This window comes from Rutilus rutilus (genome assembly GCF_951802725.1).
Source record: "Rutilus rutilus genome assembly, chromosome: 15".
NCBI classification, from domain to species: domain Eukaryota; kingdom Metazoa; phylum Chordata; class Actinopteri; order Cypriniformes; family Leuciscidae; genus Rutilus; species Rutilus rutilus.
The window spans coordinates 36,432,087-36,448,639 of record NC_140220.1 but is presented as its reverse complement, the minus strand read 5'-3'; the positions used below and the strand labels follow the sequence as shown (position 1 = coordinate 36,448,639).

The 16,553-nt window shown below is 41.8% G+C and overlaps 1 protein-coding gene across 1 annotated transcript; it reads left to right on the top strand.

Moving 5' to 3' along the window:
- The first annotated feature begins 309 nt into the window (after positions 1-309).
- Positions 310-16,548, top strand: themis (thymocyte selection associated). Its single transcript, XM_084432130.1, has 6 exons — positions 310-552; positions 1,722-1,859; positions 5,104-5,565; positions 7,423-8,492; positions 11,653-11,773; positions 15,136-16,548. The coding sequence occupies exons 1-6, from the start codon at positions 462-464 to the stop codon at positions 15,309-15,311; spliced, it is 2,058 nt and encodes a 685-aa protein (XP_084288256.1). The 5' UTR covers positions 310-461; the 3' UTR covers positions 15,312-16,548.
- Positions 16,549-16,553: the final 5 nt, after the last annotated feature.

The following is a 16,553-nucleotide window of genomic DNA, read 5'->3' as shown; positions in this document are numbered from 1 at the left end:
ACTTATTTAGTTTTTTACAGATTTTTTTTCTGTAAAAACTAAGATTCTTTTTTAAAATGATTTATATTGCAGTGACATGAACGCTTGTTTCGGGGATTTGGATCCCTGTTTGTTTCAGCTTAGCTTTGGCCCTGGTGTCATGAAGTCAGGCAGAGGATGTGGGAGCTGCTGTATGTCATTTATGTCATAGTACTTTTGCAGAATCCCCGGTGCAGCTCTGCTTAACAATGCGTTGAGTTGTGGTGTTCGAGCTGAAGGTGGCTTCCTGTCCTCCTCCTCCTCCTCCTCCTCCTCTTCTGCGCTCGATGCCTCGCTGTCTCGTTCTCCTTCTCGCTCTGCTCTTCTGAGCTCAGGGTCATCTGGAGGGCCGAAGGGCATCAGTGTTTTCCTCCACCGTCCAGCTTTATGGACAAGCCTTCGCTCTCAGCTCTAGAAGCGTCTCCTCACACACACAGCAGAAGATGGCTACGACACTGCATGAATTCACACAGTTTGTGGATCCTAAAACTTTCCCTCGAGTGCTTCAGATCCAGTCAGGAATATACTATCAAGGTAAGTTAAGCTAAAACAGAATTCATCTAACCCCTCGCTGTCAGATAATAGCTGTGATTATGAGTTTTGAACGTCGTAATATCTAGAATATCCGTCTCACGTATTGGCCTAGGTGAGGGTTTGCCGTTGAGAAACAAACTGTGGAAATGTTGAAAAATATGTTTTAAATAATTTACAGATTTTATAAAAGACAATGTAATCCTGTTACGTAATTTGGATTTGAAGAAGGGCACTAGGGGTGTAACAACATAACGTGTCTCGATATATCGCAACACAAAAATGCAACTATATGTATTGTGTATAGTTCATCCAAAATAAATAACCAAATTTACCGTGTGAGAAAAAAAAAATCAAGTTTACTGAGTTTTAGTGTCAGGACTACATTAAACTGCTATATATAATGTTGAATATAATGTATAATAAGGCATTGGGGGAATATGTGTGGGTCCTGATGATGCCAAATGTCAGATGTTAGCAGTAAAAAGTGGCCTACATTATTTTAAATATATCTAGTCAGTGACAGAGTTCAAGCATATTCGTCTAAATAATTCAGTATTTTCATCTTCAGAATCATGAATATTGTCATTCTGGTGTCTCTATTGTCCTGTGCTTTGGGTTTCAGCACCGAGTCCAAGCCTGTTCATTTACACACACAACGTAATACCAAATTTATCATTTTAATCAACAGTACATTTTTTGTTATCCTTTTATCATATGTCTTGGAGTATCGCAATAATATCGTATCGTGAGTTCAGTATCGTGATATATATAAAAACGTGACACGAGGGTATCCTTACACCTTACATACACCTTATATATATATAAATTCTTTTTTTAAATCAACCATATGATTTTGCAACAAAATAAAACTTGTATCATTTGAAGACACAACGAAAAGTTTATTTTCAAACCACATGATATCATGAGCGGAAACCAACCTGTGTCTGATCTTTTTCTAGCTCTCTTCGCTGGTAATATGCCTGATGTTCGTGATGTCATGAACTGCATACACTACATAATTTCAGCATTTTTAACTGCTCCAAATGCCACTTCACTCCAGTACTCTGATCTGTGCTGCAATAGTTCTACAGCAATACGAGCTGAATGGACTGGAAAACTGAGAGCTTTGAAATGTTTAATGCGAGTGTGAAAACACTGGTGTTTTTCAGGCTGCGTGTATGAGATGTTTGGAAGAGAGTGCTGTCTTTCGACAGGAGATCTGCTGAAAATCATCGACATCACCATCACCAGATTCACAGCGCAGAGCTCCGGCAACACTCAGATCGACATACCGGTGGAGTATCCAGGTACCAGACACGCCAGAGCCAGGCCTTACAAACTAAAGTCATTTCTTTCTTTTATATACAGATATTTTAAAATCTATTCAAATATACATTTTATTTTCATGCCAAATTTTTCTGTTGGGAAAGCAACTTGCTAAAACAACTTGTATCTTGGATTTGTAAGTGATCTAGTTATTGCTGGTTGAAATGCGGCAGAAGAAAACTAAACTCGCTCAGTCCATTTGAGCAGCAGCTTCCATTCCGTTGCAGTTTTGCTTTGTATTTATCATATTATACCCTCAAAAGTCTATATAAATCTTTAATGTATCCCATCTCATCAGTTTGTTTCTGAATTAACTTTAACAATACTCTCAGCCCCATACTCCAGTTTTGCTCCATTTCATTTTTTCCCTTTTTAATTAAAATGCTTAAAATTAATTTTCAAATAAAAAAAAAACTCCACAAGCATAAATCAAATGCAAATACATAAAACATAGACTAACACCTAAAAAGATGTAGAGTATGTGTGCGTATGCTAGTACTTTCACAGTGTCAGATGTCGGCTTTCCATTTCGTTCAGTCTTTGTGTCTCAAATAGATGTAAGCGGAGGAAGTCGTGTTGCAAATCTCCCCGTCTGCTCAGCCATGATTATTGTTTTTTTGTTTTTTTACATTTTGGTGAACGTTTTGAGTCGATATTTTTACATCAAACTACAGTTTTTTTTTATTTGCTTTGGTGCTATTTTCACAAGGTGAACATTTTCAAAACTCTTAGTACAAAAATCCACACTGATCACACCTGTAACACAGCTAGTCATTCTTTCAAAACCTGATCTCATGCTGTCATTACAGTTATACACATTTCAGTCCACATAATCATTGTTTCAAACACAAGATTTTTGTAATATGTAATGAGAACATTTGGTTTAATCACAGAAACACAACAGTATGATCTTCTTTCAATTTAGTACTTTTAACAATCAGTTCATTCAACAGCAAACAATGCAAGATACATGTTTCAAATCACCGTTGTTGCTGAAATAATTACAGTAATACAGGCTACAGTTGCCAGATTAGAAGTAACTGAATCCATAATGTTTGTGCTAGTATCTATCCAGTGTGTTATCAAAAGGTGTGATGAAGCGCAGCCATGAGGTTCTGTGCTAGAACAGAGTTTGCTGGCAGTACAGTAAATGATTTTGACTATTTGACTGAATATACTGTAAATGATGACCTTTACACATGAAGTTTGAGTTACAGTAATGTAACTACCATGTCTCTACCATGTTTACAGCATCACATGGCATACATACTGTAATGTAAAATGCTGTATTTGATGCCGTCTGTCTCCCTTCTACTGATGATCTCTGATCAATCTGATGTTTTACAGTCATTGACTGTTTCCTCTCCTTTATACTCTATTCTGCTTTACAGTATTTTCACAAATGGCAAATTTCTCTGTATCTTTCTCTCTCTCTCTCACACACACACACATGCGTGTGCACACACTTTGAACATAGTGGTGGTTATTATCTATAAATCACTTATGTAAAAATAATTAATTTGGTTATCCATATCGGAAATTGCAAACAAGTTCTATAGAAACTGTATAATCAATATCTATAGAAATCTATAGGTGTACCAAATGATTCATTGATTAACCATTAAGATCAGTTGGATTAAATAATAGACAAATGTATTAAACTGAACAAGAAGAGATGCAAATCAAAGGTTTGATAGTAAGAGCTTTATGAAAGGCAGTGACTGTGAATGAAACACTTCTTTGTGTTGTGAAAGGGATACTTTGTGATTTTGTGTATTGTGCTAACACAATTGAAAACATGATGAAATGTTTGAAAAAAGAGCACTTTTGATGATCTGTTGTGATATTAGCACTAAGAGTTTTGGAAATGTTGAAATGTGAAAATAGTACCAAAGCGAATAAAAAAAACTGTAAATAAGAAATCCTGGTGAAATTTTTATTTCCCTACCTATTTTTTAAAAAAATTTATTAATACACCGTGGCTCATGACATCTGCTGTCGCCTCAGGCAGGTCGTGCTCCTGTACGATAGAGATTTGAACCCTGTAGATCATTTCTGAGTGGTTAAACTGACAGTGATACAACTTCACGTTTCAACCATCCCGCCTGTTGAGTGGCAAGGGATTCGGCTGTTCTTACTGGACTGAGAAGATCATTCCACCAGCGAAGAACAGTGAAAGTGAAGTGATTGTGTCTCTTGTTGTTGTACGGTGGAGTGTCGATCTCTCAGGCTTCTGGAGAGCGTGTAGATCTGGCTGTAGAAGTGAGAGGAAGTATAAGGAAACAAACATCAGTGTCTTGAACCTGGCGTGAGCAGCGACGAGTGAAGCGGGAACACATGCTGTCTTAGGCTCTTTAAAGGCCAAACACACTGCTGCCTTATTGGTTATTTGCAGAGGTTTGATCCTACTGTTATAAAATGCAAATGTCAAGGGCACAAAGTCCCTTTTAAGGCAAGTCATTTGACTCGGCGGCCATGTTTGAAACGCCAGCCGTTTCAGTCAGATAGCGCCGCTCCGAGCTCTCTGAATGGGGAAATATTTTCATATTTGAAATCACACACTTTTGCACTGTATTTGTGGCCTCTGGACAATAAAATCTTATGAGCTTTTTGGCCAATTTTCGTGTGCAGATCTTTTTTTTATCTAAGCACCGCAAGAAGTTAATTCATCCATCTGTTTGGGACTAGTGTTTGGCGCTACACCTTTCCATCCCCTTTTTTCATATTTGAACTCACCAATGAAATCTGACAACTGTCTCATAAAATGTGTTTCTAATTGCTGAAATCATGACAAAGTGAATTTTTCAGGCTGGACCAACAGCAGTGACTCAATGACATTACCAATTTACGATTGGCTCTTTAATTTAGAAGGCGGGACTTATTCCGTCATATTGCGCATTGCACTTTCTCCCATTGATTGTAATTCAAGTGCGCCATCTTTGTATATCTAAAGTCTTTGCTTTCTAGTAAGCCAGGGCTGTGAACAATAGGGCAGGTGAAAGCCTTAAAGTCCACTTGAGAATTCACAATGGTGAGAAGCTTATCAAGTAAGCCAGAACTGTGACTGAGCGACCCACCAAAAGCTAGGTGTATGATGATACCCCTGCTAATGACTCACTAAACAACTTACGTGTTTGTACACTTATTTATAATCCACATTCTCTATGTTGTCACCAATTTGGCTCTCATAACGGCTCAATTTTGGCATTGTGCTGTGTGTGACAGGTTTGTTCAAACTGGTGTCTGACAGTCAGCCGTACCGAAGCATTCAGGAGATAGCCGTCTCGCTGAAGATCAGCTCTCATCGGCTGGGCCAGCCCGTGTTCCTCAGCTGTCAGGACATCGAGCTGCCTCAGGGCTTCATCAGAGAGAGAGACAGCTTCAGGATCACCGGCGTCTCCCACGAGCTCGGCGCTGGACACGTGCAGTGCGAGCTTCTGCTCAGAGAGCCCAAGTTCTGCTTCAGCCTGAGCTTCTCCCAGCAGGGACACTTCATAGAGTGTGAGGACGACCAGTTTTACACCCTGAAAGAGGTCGCGGAGTGGAAGATCTCCAAAGGCAGGAAGAGGACTGTAACCGAGGTCAAAGCTCCGGCCAAGAAGGACTTCTTTTTTTCCAGTTTGTTGGAGAATGTGTCAGGAGAGCTGATCCTGACTCCAGTGTATGAACTGAAGGCCGTTACGAGTCGTGAGTATGACACTAGTTTCATTTCTATTCTAGCGACACTGCAGCAAATCTTTTGTTCTCTCTTGTTTTCCTGTAAAAATATCTAAACCAAAAGAACCAAAGATATACTTATTTTTGTTCACAGAGAAATCTAACAAAATTGAATGAGCTTTATGCTTAAAATGAAAAATACTATTTGCCAAAGGCATGAGAAAAAAATGATCAGTTATCTTTTCTTTCTTTTTTACTATAAATCTTAGATTTCTCTGAAAACAAGAGATAATATTTTACTTTTCAAGTAAATGTATATTGTTTAAAGGGCATTAGGGTGTGTTCACTCTTGGCATGTTTGGTTTGATTAAATGAACCCTGGTGCGATTGCTCTGTTAGTGCGGTTGTGTGAACGCTGCCATCTGAACCCTGGTGCGATTGCTCTGTTAGTGCGGTTGTGTGAACGCTGCCATCTGAACCCTGGTGCGAGTCTCGAAATATGAACACAACACGGACCAAAGACATGTAAACCAACCAAAGACACGACGTGAAATCACAAGATGCGACCCTAAAAAAGAACTCAAATTCTTCTCAGTATGGGAGCAGTGTTGCCCATCACAGTTCAGTACAGGCATCTGAAATGTTTGTTTGTGTGTGTGTGTGTGACGGAGGGATTCTTATAAGCTCTTCATGAGTTTCAGCTTGTAAAAATACCATCATATCTTTGCACATACAATGAGCGCATTTAGCCCAACATGTTTTGGGTGTGATGCAAGTTCCGTTGCAAGTTGCAAGCTGTTTTGTTTTCGGATGTTTTTTGCATCCCTGTGTTTGGTCTTAAACATGACAGTCTGAATGTTAAGTGAACCAGGACTAAAGCATCTTTTTCTGTTTTGGTGAGAACCAAACTACTGTACAAGTGTGAACACACCCTTAGATTAATAGGGTTAGTTTTAGGGTTAGATGTTTTTACTGTCTGATCATGGAAGATGAATTTAAAAGACTTACTGGGAAAATCATTAGGCTTTATTAATGAAACACGAGTGGAAAGAGTTTCTTTGTAAAAATGTTTATAAAGCCATCTGTGCATAAATCATCATCATTCAATTAAATTAACGTATGAAAGCTTATAGGTAGTTTGTTTAGACAAAAATTTCATTCTGCTCGTGTGTGTTCATGTGTGTGTGTGTGTGTGTGTGTGTGTGTGTGTGTGTGTGTGTGCATGTGTGTGTGTGTTCGTGTCTGTGTCTGTGTCTGTGTGTGTGTGTGTGTGTGTGTGTAAGTGCATGTGTGTACGTGTGTGTGTGTGTGTGTGTGTGTGTGTTGTGTGTGTGTGTGAGTGTGTGTGTGTGTGTGTGTGTGTGTGTGAGTGTGCGTGAGTAAGTGTATGTGTTTGTATGTGTATGTGTGTGTGTGTGTGTGTGTGTGTGTGTGTGTGTGTGTGTGTCGGTGTGTGTGTGTGTGTGTATGTGTGTGTGTGTGTGTGTGTGTGTGTGTGTGTGTGTTGTGTGTGTGTGTTCGTGTGTGTGTGTGTGTTCGTGTGTGTAAGTGTATGTGTTTGTATGTGTATGTGTGTGTGTGTGTGTGTGTGTGTTTCCGTGTGTGTGTGTTTGTGTTTGTGTGTGTGAGTAAGTTTATGTGTGTGTATGTGTTTAAATCAGTATTTAAATCACGATTATGTAACACGACAAAATAAGAGTGTTCTTGCAAAACAGACCATGGCAAAATAATCGTTTTTATTCGATTGTACTATTTGGGTGATCGTTGGGAGCTAAAATCGAAATTTAAATTCAATTAATTGCACAGCCCTAGTGTGTGTGTGTGTTTGTGTGTGTCTTCTGTTCCACATTCCTTTAAACTTGGTTTTTCTTTTCTTTCTTCCCACAGTCAGCGATAAATTTCTGCTCATCCCGTCAAACTTGGACGTGGAGGTAGTGGATGTCACAGAAGAGTTTGATTGTGACTCCTTTGTGCAGCCTCTGTCTCTTCCGGATGTTTTGAAGAGGCCTCCGGAGTTTTTTCCTGTGGTGGCCAAGTTGTCAAGTGAAAGCCATTTCAAGCTTTCACCAGAGCTCGAGTCCCTTTTCCATTCCAAACAGGTGATCGTTCATCATGCTTTTTATACCAAACGAATCCTGGCCTCGGAAATGTGCCGTGAATCAACAAGACACTTTCTTATCCCAGAGTCCTATAACGGTCGCCTCAAGCGCCGGCCACGGCAGTTCCCCACCGCCTACGATCTGGAACGGGCACGCAGCGAGACCGAACAGATACGTGTGGTCGCCACCAGAGACTTCGAGTCGGTGTACAGCGGGCTTGCTTCTGTTCATGCTGGAGACGAGTTTATAGTGACAAAAGGCAAAAGCTGTGCGGTTTCACGCAATGGGATCGAGAAGTCTGCTGATAATTTTGAATGTCTGAAAGTCTCAGAGAAAAGCCACGGGACAGAGGTGAAGGAGCCTGTGTGCCTCCCCATGTGTTTGGAGGGGGGATTCATGGAGCTGGTTCGGGACAAGCGTCAATACACCATTGCGGAAATATGCCGATGGTTCCCGCTGCCCTTCAACGTCAAAGTGTCTGTGCGTGACCTCTCTTTGAAGGTGGACGTTCTGGCTGGACTGCCTGGTCTGCACATTGAGGAGGAGATCTCGGACCCTTGCCTCCTCGTGTCAAACCTTGATCTCTCAGAGTTCAGGGAGGTGCCAGTAAATCGTACAGACTTGATCCTTAACGTAAAACAGCGCTGGGCTGGCGAGAGTCCAACATGTAGTGGAATGTCAGCCATAGAGGAGATCTCAGAGGACTGTTACTACACACTCAGGAGGTACGCTGTCGCTACTGTTACACCCCCTCCACGGCCTCCGAAAAAACCCAAACATCCTCCACCGCGACCCCCCAAGATGCTCACATCCAGATCTGAGAGCGCAAACAGTGAGAACTCCAGCTGCTCTCCCAAGGTAAACTATGTCTTTTATTGCATTCGGTGTTACGGACTTCATGTTCAAATTGCAGCCTTAAGATGCTTGTCACCTTTCCCAGACAGCAACACAGTGTCGGCCCAGATCTGGCCCACGTCTGGTATGTTGATTCCACCCATACCAGATGTGGGCTGGATCTGGGCCGACACTATGCTGCTGTCTGGGTTGCTGGGATTCGGCATGATAATGAATTTCATCCCTATGGGATATCCGATTCCCTATGCAATTTTCACGTGAGATTCAAGTTTGGTGAAATATGGCACCTAAATTCACTGCGGCAACCAATAGCAAACCTCTTGGTTTGGCACTGAGCTCAGTGTGGGAAAATACTCGTAATTTATCAACAAAGCAAAACTGAAGATCCACAATGAACGAGGATCATTTTAAAATGTAAGCTGGTAGAATAGCTTTGGATGTTTATTTCGCTGTCCTTATAATTTTACGGCTTTCTACAACATACTAGATTCGGGGTACATCAGTCTGCCAGGGGACAAACTTGTGTTTATGATGAACTAGTCACTGGATTTGAAAGTAGTCCTTGGATTTGCCGGAATCTGTGGCTTCACATGTTTGAAAGAATATTCAGAGTTTTGTTTAAAGCCCTTAGAAGCAACCCAGACAGCAACATAGTGTCGGCCCACATCTGCTACACAGGGAATACACATGTACCAGATGTATGCCAGATCTGGGCCGACACTATGTTGCTGTCTGGGAAGTAGCCAAACGAGATATATGGGTGGCATATATTTCTTACGCTGATAATCAAAAGTCAGGCTACATGAGACTCAATTGAAGCAAAGTGCAGTAGTTTCATTATTCGTAGAACTCTCGTAAGTAAAAAATTAACATACTTTGAAGAAAATACATGTCAAATTTACCCATGTAATGGGTAATGAGTTGCACTGCAAAAAATTACTTTTTAAATTGTATATAGAATACTACTTCTGTATTTATTTTGTCTACTACACTGGCAGATATTTTATAATTTGAAAAAATCTGCCAATGCACAATACATGGATATTGGATGATGGATTATATTTTAATAAAGTCCATCCTAAGTATCACTATTATCGCATTAATTTTCTTCAGTGTGTTAAATGAGTGTGTTAAAAGCAAAACTAAAGCCAAAGCAAAACTAAACACAATGGCTAAACATTAAAACATGACAGTTATATAGTATATGATGTTCATTTATGAAGGGGTTCATTTGACCCAAAAAAAAAAAAAAAACAGGTTTATGAAACATAAGATGTCACACATTGAAAGAGGCCTTTATTTGCCATTATTTCACACATAGTAAACAATATCCAGATAATTACTTGGGAGAAAAAAAGATTTCTCGATTCTTAAAGGTACAATATGTACGATTTTTGTAATAAAAAGACATCTAACATCGACTAACATCGACTTGACAGAGACGCCTCTCTTGCATGTACTTTATTAGACAGGTGAGCAAATGTACATACAACTAATCAATGTTATATAGCTCAACATGATGAAATGTTAGAATATGATCTGTATGTTATTCTAATGTTGATCTAGCTTACTGCTAGTCTCATACAGCCAAAAAACGAACACATAGAATAACATTATAATCAACACACTCAAATGCAACTGCTTCATACCACAGTCATGTTAAAAACATCAATGTATTCACTCATCCATAAACATTATTAGATCCATCAGCAGCATGACGGCAAGTTCCATAATTCCTCTTACCCCGGATTTCCACCAACTGCGGAACGGCTGCGGATCGGCTCCGTGCTCCGCCGTCCTTCAATACCCACCAGGTCCGGATTTGTTGCGGAACGGCTGCGGCCATGACTGACAGCTGAAGTCACGAGGACGTGAATTCACATATGATCGCGCGATATAAGTGCTGAATTGCTGCGGAGCTCTCCGGCATCCGGCAAAAATAGAAGCTCTGCGAATCTGCTCCGGAGGGCTGCGGATCGCCGGAGTCATAACGCAGCCGCTCCGCAGTCAGTGAAAATACACACATTGACTTTAATGGAAACCTATTGACTCCGACGCCGTTCCGGAGCGGATCCGCAGCCGTTCCGCCCTGCTTTTCAAGATACATGTGGAAATTTGTTTGATCCTTGATGCGATCGCGGATTCTGCGCTTATTTGATTCAACAGTTTTTCAATAACAGAAGAACATGTCAAGTATATTTGGGGTAAAAGGCACAATAATTAACTTGATAATAAACAGCTGCTGACTTTTCCATCTGTTAACATGACATGATTAGATTCAGATGGGAAATATCATATATTAAGTTGGGTGTGAATCTTTGAGATAATCACAGTATTTATAATGCCTATATCTAAAAATATGATATTAATCATATTATATAATAAAATATAATATAATTTGTTGTTACTACTCTAAATCTATATTAAATTATTATGGGATCTCCTTCAATGCTTTCAATCTTTACTTTTTAAAATAATTTAGTTTTTTATCATTTTTAAATATATTTCCATATTACCATTTTAATGACAGTATATTTATTAAACAAAAATGAATTATTTTATGTATAAAATAAACAGAAAATAGTACAAACTTTGCTAAAGTGATTGTTTTGAACAAGTATTAACTTAGACATTATTAAAAACACATTATTTTAGCTGAAGTATTAGTTTCAGTGTCTTTTAAACGACCTCCTCGCCACCTCATACATTTATACGATTTTTAAACAAAATAAACCACTTTTATGATTTATTTTCACATAAAATCTGATGCTCCATCAATGTTCAATACAAACATGTATATTTTTTCTGCAATCATACACTATAAGAGCAGTGAAAAGCATATTTATCTTAAGGTGTGTCTTTCTTTAGCCCTGTTGTACCCAAGTATATTAATGCATTTACATATTTTATATACTGCTGTGATTGTTAAAGAATTGTTAAATGTTCGCGCTGCTCTGGTAAATTTTCAAAACTCTAAGTACAAAGCTCATTGATTCAAAATCTGCGATTTGATGATCTGTTTGTCAATGATTTGTACTAGGGGTGTTGAAAAACTGATTGTGAAAATAATGGCAAAGCAATCAAAAATACACTAACACAACTTTTATATTCACTTATTATTTACATCATGTAATTTCCTATTGTTCTGTCATCCCCGTAACAGACTCCTTGTGTTGAACCTTTGAAACAAGATGACTTCATGCAATGCAGTGACTCAAAAAATGGAAATGACAAAAAGATTCCCTCTAGTCCAGTCACATTGCCAAAACCTACCCTGCAGAAAGGTAGGAACATTCAGCAACTTTCTCTTTAGTGTTTATCAGCATATGTTAAATGTGAAGTGTGTAATGTCTGCGCCACCAACTGGAACTGCAGGTTCCCTTTCGTGGTCACTACGAGTTACGTCGTGACGACGAATGTGGTTTCGCTTAGAAAGCCTCTCACCTTCGAGAATACAAAACGAGCCAATGGCAAGAAAATGCCATGGGTCTGCGGAATTTGCATAGCGTAACTCCGCCCCACCTCGTGGGGATATAAGGAAGTACGCTGGCAACATGCAGTTATGTTTTCGCTTCGGAGCCAAGAGCATTCTTCACTCCACAAGCCATTCTGAGATCTTCTCTCTTCACTTTTCGAGACGAGCTACTCTCCAGGTGTTGGTGTGACAGCGATCTCCAGCGAGATCTGCCAGTCATGTGTTCTCCCTGGTCTCTGCAGAGTTTTCCCCTCTCACAAAAGAGCTTGCTAAAACAAGTCATTTTTAAAGATGTCTCGCCCGTGCACTTCTGGTTGCGGTCGGACTGTTTCTCAGTTTGATGGGCACAATCGCTGCCTTGTGTGTTTGGGCTTAGATCATTAGTTTGGGCTTAGGCTTGGGATTAGCTAAGGCAGGCTTTGTGGATGACTCATGTTCTCATTGCGGGAACATGACCATCGCGACACTCCGGTCGAGACTCAATGACCTCACTAGAGCGAGAGTGCCCTCATCCACACCCCAATCTACCCCCTCCTCGAGAGGTGGTACTTTGGCTGATGGCCAGGATGACCTGAGGGTGACGGTGTGGAACAAAGCGCAGACGATTCTTCCTCGGCCCACACCCCCCTCTTGCGTGTCGCAACCCGTGAGCGTCCCGATTGAAACCGCGGGACAGTCTTTGGACGTTCCCCGTGTTTCTTTCAGCGCTCCAGACGAGGAAACTATGTCCATCGCTGCATCACAAGGTGGGCAGGAGTCCTCGGGAGATGATGATTCGGCTGTGCTTCCGCCTTCAGACATGCCAGCATTGTCCGAGTCAGACCCTGATGCTTTCCCGGGCAGCCGCGAGCATCGGGCTTGAGTGGAACCCTCCACCCTGTCCTGAGTGCTCGCGGCTGGACGATTGGTTTTTGGAGTTTGGGGTTTTTGGGTTTGCAGCGATCGACCTGAAGGACACCTACTTTCATGTCTCCATTATTCCTCTACACAGACCATTTATATGGTTTGCTTTCGAGGGGTAGGCACGGGCTAGCCCTGTCTCCTCGCGTCTTCACGAAAGTCATCGAGGCAGCCCTTGTGCCACTACGGCGCACGGGGTTCGCATCTTGAATTATCTCGACAACTGGCTGATCCTAGCTCACTCTCGAGACCAGGTTTGCGAACAGAAGGACCTAGTGCTCCGGCACCTAGCCCGCCTAGGCCTTCGGGTCAACTGGGAAAAGAGCAAACTCTTCCCTGTGTGGAGGATCTCTTCTCTCGGTATGGAAATCGACTCGGTTGCCATGTGCGCCCAGCTTACGAGCGAGCACGCGCAGTGCAAGAGTGCGGTTTCCACTGAAGTTATTTCAGAGGCTCCTGGGGCATATGGCATCCTCAGCTACGCCACTCTGGTTGCTTCATATGAGACCGCTTCAGCTCTGGCTTCACGATCGAGTCCCGAGGTGGGCATGGCAACTAGGCATGTTCCGAGTACCAGTTACTCCGACCTGCCGTCGGACCTTCACCCCGTGGATGAACCTCAGCTTCCTACGGGCTGGAGTGCCCTTAGAACAGGTTTCCAGGCATGTTGTTGTATCAACCGATGCCTCCACCACGGGCTGGGGCGCCATGTGCAATGGACATGCTGCCGCGGGCTCCTGGACAGGAACACAGCACCTTTGGCATGTCAATTGCCTTGAGTTGCTGGCGGTACGCTTGGCTCTGCACCGCTTCTGTCCGTTGCTCAAGAACAAGACAATACCGCGACAGTAGCGTACATCAACCAACAAGGTGGTCTACGCTCCCGCCGTATGTCGCAACTCACCCACCACCTCCTCCTATGGAGTCAGAAGCATCTGAGGTCGCTTCGAGCCATTTATATCCCGGGAGACCTGAATCGTGCAGCTGACGAGCTCTCACGGTTTCAGCCTCTTCCTGGAGAATGGAGACTCCATCCCCAGATGGTTCAGCTGATTTGGGAACAGTTCGGCGATGCACAGGTAGATATGTTTGCCTCCCACGACTCTTCCCATTGCAGCCTGTTTTACACCCTGACCAAGGGCATGCTCGGCACGGACGCACTTGGGCACAGATATTTGCGCTTCACAAATATGCATTTCCCCCAGTGAGCCTTCTTGCACAGACCCAGTACAAGATCAGGGAGGGTGAGGAGTAGGTCATATTGGTTGCGCCGAAGCGTGCCTGGAATTTGTGCCGGCCTATTCTCACGTGATCCTGAGACCCTGGCCTGGATATGTGCCTAAGGTTCCCACCACTCCCTTTTGAGATCAGGTGGTGAACCTGCAAGCACTTACCTTGGAGGAGGCAGACCCAGCCTTGGCATTGCTCTGTCCAGTACACGCCCTCTGTGCTTACGTAGACAGAACGCAGTGTTTCAGGGCCTCAGACCAGCTCTTTGTCTGTTATGGTGGCAAGGCTGGGGTTGAAAGAGGCATTGTGTTGCATATTTCCACAGAGATATGCTTCCAAGTGTAACTTGGTATTCCTGTGTTAAGTAGGAGTCCTTCGTCCATGCCAGTCTCACAACAGGGAGCTCAGACTTACGCAGGGAACTGAAAGACAGCCGAGGTGGCGTGATTAGACTGGGAACCCCATTCGTCGTCACAATGTAACTCATAGTGACCACGAAAGAGAACATCTCGGTTACGTATGTATCCCTCGTTCCCTGAGTAGGGAACAGAGACATTACGTCTCCCTGCCACTTCTGCTGTACCGCTGGAATGCCTGAGTTCAGTCTCGGCTCCTCAGTGAGAAAACATAACTGCATGTTGCCAGCGTACTTCCTTGTATACTTACGAGGTGGGACGGAGTTACCCTATGCAAATTCCGCAGACCCATGGCATTGTCTTGCCATTGGCTCGTTTTGTATTCTCAAAGGTGAGAGGCTTTCTAAGCGAAACCCCATTCGTCATCACAACATAACGTCTCCGTTCCCTACTCAGGGAACGAGGGTTACATACGTAACCGAGATGTTTCTTGAACACTTGCTGTATCTGCTCTATCTTTTATCTACTAGTTGCTTCTTTTATAATTAGATCTACACATTTAGGTTGGACATGAGAAGGTATTTTAACACAAAAAATGACACACTTTATAAAAGGCTGTGTTTTAAGGCTTGTGTGCCCTTGTGTCCTCACCCAAACTTTGTGTTGCCGTTTGATTCCCCTTCAGCTCTCGCCAAGGGCCGAAGTCTGGACGACATATCCATCGAAAACAACCAAGATGACGACAATGATGTGCATGATTATGAATATATAGATGAGGATCAGCTTGACAACATAAGAAGGGTGTACCAGGAACAGCCTATTAACATGGGCGTGAAAGGAAAGCCGAGTAACACAATATGAGTATACACAATATATATATATATATACATACGAGTGAAACACGACATGGTGCAACACACAAGGAAAAAGCCATTTCACATGACATTAATGACATGACCCAGGCTTATTTATTTAATAACTGCTATACATTAACTATACATTTACCTATACATATGATGGAATGGAAATAATTTATTAGGTGAAGGTCAATGTTTTCAAATCCCATTGTAAAAATGTGCACTGTGCTGACGCTGTGATTTTTGGAAATGCTTTTCTTAATGGGATTAATATCAAGCTTCGAGCAAACAGGTTAAAGTGCATTAGTTCACAAGCATCTTTGTTTGGTCAAATTATGGTCTCCCTATAACAGGACATTATTTACCTAATTCCTAAAAAGCAAATGGTTCTGAAGAGTTTAGGTGTGGATCATGTCAGAAAAGCGATTGCTATTCATAAATCTGAGAAGGGTTTTAGGGCTGAATTATTAAAGCAACGTCTGTCTTCGTACAAACAGTGCAAACAGCTGTCAGTCTTCACAATGGACTTCCTGGCAAATTCAATACCAGGTCAGACAATATAATAATGTTTGGGAAAATCACAAAGAACCCATTTGGCCTGTAGATGTACGATACTGATAAAATCATACAGAAAATGATTTCTCTTTTTAAAGGTGGGTATACAAGCGACTGGATCACAACCCGTTCTCACTCCATGGCATTTGATGCTGCCGCTTGTCCAAGAGAAACATGCTCCCAAACGCATTCAAGGGAGAGTCGTTTTAACCTGAGCTCACATTTGTGTGCCAGTCAAATAGTGTTATTACATTACAATGACATGAGGAATTCAATTTATTGGCCAAAAATGCAGTACTGACAACAAAGCTGTTAGAAATGAAGTCTTTTTATCGTGAGGCGTTTAGAGGTTTCCGGCGTAACCTTGTGTCTCTCCAGGCTGCAGCTGCACATACTTACTGAGAACGGGCTGTGGATCATCATGTTCTACTTTATTTGCTCATTCATTCTGCATATTGACTTTTTTTATTTTTATGTGTGCCTGTGGAATATTTGTTTTAGTATTATTGTTAACCTAAGGTTAGATTTATCACAGGTTTCTTGTACAGTCGTGTACAGTCTTTTTATATAAAGCCACAGAATTTAAAGTTGTTTTTTTTCCACAGTATTTTGTGGAGCAAGACATATTGTTGTCATGTTTTTGTGTATTTTGTCTGGTTTCCAGTGAATAAATGAGATGGAAAGGAGCAGT

What these genes read in the sequence shown, in the direction of transcription:
- themis (XM_084432130.1), top strand. Translation starts at nt 462, where the DNA reads ATGGCTACGACACTGCATGAATTCACACAGTTTGTGGATCCTAAAACT. An exon ending in CATACCGGTGGAGTATCCAG is followed by an intron (nt 1,860 to 5,103) that starts GTACCAGACACG and finishes TGTGTGTGACAG; the next exon opens with GTTTGTTCAAACTGGTGTCT. An exon ending in AAAACCTACCCTGCAGAAAG is followed by an intron (nt 11,774 to 15,135) that starts GTAGGAACATTC and finishes ATTCCCCTTCAG; the next exon opens with CTCTCGCCAAGGGCCGAAGT.